We start from the raw sequence: 7,242 nt of genomic DNA on the forward strand, positions 1-7,242 counted from the left end.
CTGAAGTAATTTTTGGTTGCTGTTGCATTTTGCATGTTTCAAAGTGGGAAATAGGTATGTGGCACTTCATTAACACCTCTGCTATTTCTGCCTGTTGTTTACCTGGCTGGTAAACAACCAGCGTACAGTCTGTTCATTGCCTGAATGTGCAGATGCAGTAAGTGCTTGTGTAGAATTACACGTGTGCTTTGGAAATGCTCCTGTGTGCAGTAACCAGCTTTGAGAGTTAAGGCTGAGCCGACGTGGTTGGTAGCGGGGTGGCAGTTCCTGCTTTTCCAAACCATTGTTTTGGGCAGATCTTTAGGCTCATAGACAGTGCTGTGACCTCGTGCTCACCAGTGGTTGACTGTGCAGAAATGCTTTTAACTGGAGTGAGTGCATTCTCTTGTCTGCCAGTGGCTGAAGGGTTGGCAAACCCAGGAGGGTGTATGTGGCGGGATGTCTTTGGGAGAGTTTTGGTGACAAAGGCTCTTTTCAAACTCTTATATTCTCACCTAGGGGAAGGAGAATTTAGTGCTGCTTCCTGTTGCTTGGTTTCATAGTATTTTTCTGCTGAAAGTTATATGACCAGCTCTCTTGGGTGAAGTTTATCTTGTTGTGAATGTCCTACCTATGCAGCACCTCTGTAGAAAGTTGAAGAGAAGGTTTTTAACAGCCCTTCACCCCCAAGTGTATTTTGAACTGTGGAGGAGAGTGTTTTTGCTGAGACCTGCTTTGCTTTTTGTTGCTGGTTCTGATTGACCCACAGCTTCCCCAGAGGAGCTCTAATGGTGTTTGAGATGAGCCTTATAAAAAGGGCTGGTGAGATCTGGGCTCGTTCCTCTGTTCTGGGATTGCTACTTGGGTTCTTGTTTAGGGGTCTGGAAGTTTGAAAGATTTTGTGTGTATCCAAATTCTTTGGTTTGTGTTTTGTTCTTTTGGGGATATTTTGGTTGGGATTTTGTGTGTGTGTGTGTGTGTGTGTGTAGTCAGAGTTAGTGGTTCCTGAACAAGTGTTCACGCACCGTGTAGCCGAGGCCTCAGTGCCAGGGGTTAGTGGTGGCCTTGGCACTGCTGGGAATGGTTGGACTTGATGATTTTTAAAGGTCTTTTCCAACCTGGTTGATTCTGTGATTTATGAAGGGATGGGGAGGTGCTGCTGTGCAGATGTGTGCAGGGTTGTCACAGGTGGAGAAGTCACCTGGTTCTGCTTGTTCACACCAGTGCTTTCTCTGTGCATGGGTGAAAGCTGTATGTCTGTGCTAGCCTGCCCTGGGATAATGAAGTTTATAGAATGGTTTGGGTTGGAAGCGACCATAAAGATCATCTAGTAAGTTGCTGGGGTGTGGGACACCAGGGTAGGATGTGATGCAGATGCAGCCAGGGATAATGTGAAGATGGTGTGTGTGGTGTCCCAGGGACCACATCTCTCCCAAGGAAGCAGTTTTGGGGTGTACTACACCCAAAGGGTGCCAGGCTTTGCCCGGAGCAGGGCTGGGGAGAGAAGTGCAGTGGAGGGAGGCTGGGAGGCTCCCAGCAGCACGAAGGAGGGATCGCAATTGAAACAGAGCCGGGGGGGGACACACGTTTTTCATTCTGTGAGGCTTTGGGCATGTGTTACTGATCACCCTTTTTACCTGGGTTACCCCTGTCTCCATTTCTGTAGAAGGCAGGCAGTCTGGGCTTGTTCAGGGTGGCTTTTTTTTGTCTTTTGTCTCTTGCTTTCTAAGTTGTGCAGATCCTCTGTACGATAAATGGGAAGAGTGGAGGGGAGGAGACTTGTGTAATGAGGGAGGAGGGGAGAGGGCCTCTGCTCCTTAAGACTCTAAGGCAGGAAACAAAGGGTGAGCACATGGAGAGCAGCGGGCACCTGGCAAGGGGCTGCCACGCATTCAGCTTCATCTGTGCCCCAAAAAGTCTGGATAACAAGCGAGGGGGGCTTGGTTTTGGTCATGCCTCCCCTTGGGCTTCTTTGGGTCCTTTTTGTTGGTGCTGAGGCAGGCGGCTCAAGCGGGTAACGTCTCAGAACATTCAATGGACGAGCATGGAAAATTGTTTGCAGCTTTGCAGTTGCCTTGCTCCTCCTACCAGGCTGAAGTGGGAAAGACCTGAACACAGGAGCCAAGTGCAGCGTGCTCACCGCATCTGTGCCAGTGGTGATGCTTAGAAGAGGTTGGGTTTTACAGCTTCGGACCTCTTCTGGGTCTCTTCAGAGCCTTTGTGTATAAAATCAGAAGTGCAGAGCAAAGCTTTTGCTCTGGAGTGGAAGGAGATAAATCTGGTGGATTTGTGACATTTAAAGGGCACGTAAGCGTTGGAACAGCATTCAGACTTCATAAAAGCTGGTTTGCTGGTCCTGTGCATTGTGACGTGCAGCAGGCAATGCCACTGCTCACACTGTGTGGGCTGTTTGGCTGCTCCCCACTCCTTCCCCCCCTAGTTTGACCATCTCGGGTGTCTGTAGGTGCCCTTTGTGGCTGTGTCCTCCCAAGCATGCTCCTGCCAGAGGGACCCCAGGAGCTCCAGAGCACGCCAGCCACTTCCTTTCTCTTGGTGTTCACTGATGGCTTTGAGTTCTAGCTTTGTTCCCTGCCCTTCTGTTGTTCCAGGGGAGCTTGGGGTATAGTATTGCCTTTTTTCCAAGACATAATCAGAATAAAAGTTTTTCTTCTGAACATTTCAGTGCTTTTCCTTTGGGCCAAGCTTCCCCAGGAAGAGACAGGACTCTGAGTCACTTCAGGTGGGTTTATTTTAGATGTATATGAACTTTGAGCAGCTTTTCAGATCCTTTGCCAAATTGCTAGAGCACATACTAAACAAAAAAGCTGAAGGGCTGTGTTCATTTCAAATACTGTCTGAGTGTTTCTTGCTCTTGTTCTGGAAGTTACACTGAGCTTTTGAATGCACCATTCACTGTAATGTATTATTTTAACAATTACTAGACACTAAACCATAAATTGGAGCTGCAGATCTTAGAAGAGGAAGCAGTGTAATATTCTTCATGTAGTAGGAGTTTCTCTTCTTGGCTTCCCTGACAGCAGTGATGGGACTGGCCTAAAAGCTGATGTAGCTGGTTATTCCTCTTTCTGGATTGAGGCATGTAACTATTCATACTTTTAAAAGTGGTTTCAAATTTGAGTCTGGACCCAGGCTCTGTTACTGTCCAATGATTCCTACTCTCTCTGTTGTCTTCTGGCCTGAGTGTTTGTGCAGTTCCACAGTGAACTGGTCCAGCTGAAGAATATCCAGTGATAAAGTGTTTCTTCCCCTTCTCCCTGCTCTCTAAAGATGGATTATTTCCCCATCTGGTTAACTGTGCATTTCATAGAATCCCAGCCTGGTTTGGGTTGGAAGAGACCTTAAAGCTCCTCCAGTTCCAACCCCTGCCCCGGGCAGGGACACCTTCCACTAGAGCAGGTTGCTCCAAGCCCCTGTGTCCAACCTGTCCTTGAACACTGCCAGGGATGGGGCAGCCACAGCTTCTCTGGGCACCCTGTGCCAGCGCCTCAGCACCCTCCCAGGGAAGAGCTTCTGCCTCAGAGCTCACCTCAATCTCCCCTCTGGCAGGCTAAAGCCATTCCCCTTGTTCTGTCCCTCCAGGCCCTTGTCCAAAGCCCCTCTCCAGGTTTCCTGGAGTCCCTTTAGGTATTGGAACACCTTTAGGTATTGTTACGTCTCCCCTGAGCTTCCTCTGACTCCAGCCAAATCTTAAGTGTCCAGTGTTGGGGAGTCATCCACTTTCCTGGGGAGAAATACGCTGTGCTTATTGTCTGTGTAGTTCTACACTGCACTCACAACACAGTGACTTAATTTTGCTTTATGCATAGAGAGTGTTTAGCTAGCACTGCTTTTTGTGGTAGTGCAGAAGGTTAGATTATGTTACTAAAAAACAACTAGAACACAACAAGGAGTTGGAGTAATCTGTGCCTGCTTCCCAGATTGCAGTCCTTCATGTGCAACCAGGTGTTTAAAAAGACTCTCCCTTCTGTTTTGTGATTAATGGAAAGTTTTCCAAGGTTTTGCCCTTTATCTTTGCATCACTTAAGCTTTGTCATTCTTTACTTTGCAGCTTGTCAGTAATTAACTTCTGTTCTTTCTCCTTACTACTGTGCAGTCCCGAAGTGTTCCAAATGGTACCAAAGACTTGTAATCAAACCCGATTGTGCTATTCAAGGGGAAAGGGGTGGAGGGAAGGAGCCTGAGAAGATGACTGTGGTCCCAGTCAAATGTAACACTACTGGGAGAGGAAATTATGCTTGAAAATGAATTTATTTGAGACAGTGGAGTGATACGTACATCTGTGCCAGTATCTCCCCTGTTGGTTATGGTGTGAATTATGCTGTGTTCCTTTATACCTGGTCTGAGTCCTTACGTACAAAAAACGTTTTAACACGGTCTGCACTTAATTTGTCTCTTCCACAGTAATCATGAGGAGGAGTTAATAGGAAAGCAAGAATATCCATTTAGAGTTAAACATGAGCTTCATTCTGGAAGCTCAGCACATGTTTCTCATGAAGGAAATAAAACTTGCCTCTCGTGCATTGCAGCGAGTGAGGGTACGAAGTCCAGGGGGGTTTAATTTCCCTTGTTTCTCTCCTGTTCTTTCAGCCCAAGTGGTAAGAAGTTCCGGAGCAAGCCGCAGCTGGCACGTTACCTGGGCAGCTCCATGGACCTGGGCACCTTTGATTTCCGCACAGGAAAAATGCTGATGAATAAAATGAACAAGAACAGGCAGAGGATGCGCTATGACTGTTCCAACCAAGTCAAAGTAAGACTATGATGCAATGGCAGGTTTCCCCTTTCCATCTGCTATGGTAGTGGCCAGGCTGCCTCTCGGAACAGTATCTGTGATAACAGATGAAGCATTTTGTAATTAATGTGTGAAACTGGGGTTGTATGAGGTAACATCTCTGTCATGGGGAGTTGGACAGATACTGCAATTCACTCATCCTTCCAGGTGTCGTGGTTTAAGTCCCCCCCAGCTCCCAGAGAGATGGGGAGGAGAACTGAAAGAATGTAAATTCCACAGATTGAGATAAGAACAGTCCAGTAACTAAGGTACAATACAAAACCACTACTGCTGCCACCAATCATAATAATGATAAGGGAAATAACAAAGGGAGAGAACATAAAACTTAAAGGGGAAAAGGAAAAGAAAACAATAAACACAAGTGATGCATAATACAGTTGCTCACCACCCTAGCAGTGATCTGGGCCTTCTGGGTAATTCCCCCCAATTTCTATACTGGGCATGACGTGCTGTGGTGTGGAATAGCCCTTTGGCCAGTTTGGGTCAGGTGTCTTGTCTCTGCTTCCTCCCGGCTTCCCCTCCTCCCTGGCAGAGCATGAGACTGAAGAGTCCTTGATCAGAGTAAGCATTACTGAGCAACAACTAAAAACGTCAGGGTGTTATCAGTGTTGTTCTCAGACTAAAGTTGAAAACGCAGCACTGCACCAGCTACTAAGAAGGAGAAAAAACGACTGTTACAGCTGAACCCAGGACACCAGGGTGATACCATGCAAGAATTTTGTGGTACTGCTAAAACTTCTGACAGATCTGGAGAGAGGGCTGGCATCTTTCTTCTCCTCCCTGGAGTGTGAGATGACCTCTCTGGATCTCCTTCTCTGGAGAACATCCAGCACGATCTTCTCCAGAGCCGCAGATCTCCAGCTGACTCCTGTGGCTGTGCAGCAGCTCTACTTTGCTCTGACATTTGGTTTGGGGGAGGAGGGAAGAGTGGCATGGGGCAGCAGGGATGAGCAGGCAACACAGCCTCCTGCATGTCCTTCCTTAGAGCCATGCTGGTATCTCAGCTTTGGAACTGATTTAAGGAGGGGGGCAAAAAGCTGAAGAGGCAAGAGGGTGGCAAGGCCTATTTGTAGAACAAAATAAACAAGTCTGTGTTTGGCACATGGTAATTTTGATGAAGGTTTAGTCAAACTACAGTGACATTAGTATAACTGCTGGTCTATAGACTGGGTCAAGTTATTGTTAAGTAGCTGCATTGTACACTAAAAGCTTTTTCAGAACCCAAAAGCTTGTATCTGTGCACCTAAACATGAAACGTGGGAAAGAGCAGAATGCTTATTTTCTAAATATGTCAACCAGTCAAGAATCATCATCATCAGAGTGACTGGAACATTTACAGTGCTTGAAAAGTAACATTCCTTGCTGCAGAGACCTGCAGCTCACACACGTCTCGTAGGCTAAAAATTCTGCCCAGACCTTCCAGTAAATGTACAAATAGTTGTCACTGGCTTATAAGTGAATTAGCACACAGATGGTTCAGAATTATATTTGGCCTGAATACATCTCTTCTACATCTCATGAATAAATATGTTGAGCAGACGTGGTGTCTGCATCCTCAAGAACAAAGTATGTCCTGCAGCCATTTCAAGACTTGCATGTTAGATCTTGGAGCAAGAAACAGTGTTCCTATGTTTTCACTAATGTAAAATGCAGTCAGATGGTGAAAACTTGGTTATTATGAGCTCTGTTTAAAAACTGAGTCTTATTAAGAAGGTAAAAAAAGTGATCAAGGTTTCAGCTATATTGATTTGTTCAGTGGCATTCACACCTGGGTTGGAACAGAATGGTTTAGAACAGTTTCTGAATTCACAAAACTGATTCTAAATCCCATTTAATTTTTCTTCTTAATATTATGTCAAAATCTTCTGGTTTAGTGTCTTGCCAAAGTGCAAACTCGGTGTTCTGACTCCTAAGTTCTGTCAAACTTGGTACAAAACCAATGTGTATCAACTCATCACAGGATCCCAGGTCAGAAGGAACCTCAAGGGTCATCTGGACCATCCTTCAAGGCCAAACATAACTGAGCCTAGATGTCCCAATACTCTGTCCAGCCAAATCTTAACAGTGCCCGGTGTGAAGAGTCCACCACTTCCCGGGGAGATTATTCCAATGGCTGGTTGTTCTCGTGGTGAAAGGTATTTCCTCTTGTGCACAGTCAGAATCTCCCCAGGAGTAACTTGTGCCCATCACCCCTCATGTTTTCCACGTAACTCCTTGTAAAAAGAGAATCAACATCTTCTTTGTAGCCACACAGTTAGAATGAGAGGAGGCTGGTACGTTAAACAGAATGTGAAAGAGTGGAGAACTTTGTTTCATTTTGATAGGTCTAAGGCAAGATTTGAATGTAGTTACACATTTTTAGCGGTTGAACTCGGATAGCTTGAGATCAGACAAGTTTTCAAGTCCATGAACTCTTCCTTTCCCTGCTCAACATCTTTATGGCCGGCGGGGCA

General features: G+C 46.1%; 1 protein-coding gene across 1 annotated transcript in view; it reads left to right on the top strand.

Moving 5' to 3' along the window:
- The first annotated feature begins 4,567 nt into the window (after window positions 1-4,567).
- The window catches only part of MBD3 (methyl-CpG binding domain protein 3), a 10,143-nt gene continuing 7,468 nt past the window's right edge, over window positions 4,568-7,242 (top strand). The window contains exon 1 of the mRNA XM_010017252.1: window positions 4,568-4,747. Coding sequence (XP_010015554.1) covers window positions 4,646-4,747 — 102 coding nt within the window. The 5' untranslated portion in view covers window positions 4,568-4,645. The remainder of the gene's footprint in view (window positions 4,748-7,242) is intronic.

This window comes from Nestor notabilis, unplaced genomic scaffold, assembly GCF_000696875.1.
Source record: "Nestor notabilis isolate BGI_N333 unplaced genomic scaffold, ASM69687v1 scaffold8666, whole genome shotgun sequence".
Classification (NCBI taxonomy): domain Eukaryota; kingdom Metazoa; phylum Chordata; class Aves; order Psittaciformes; family Psittacidae; genus Nestor; species Nestor notabilis.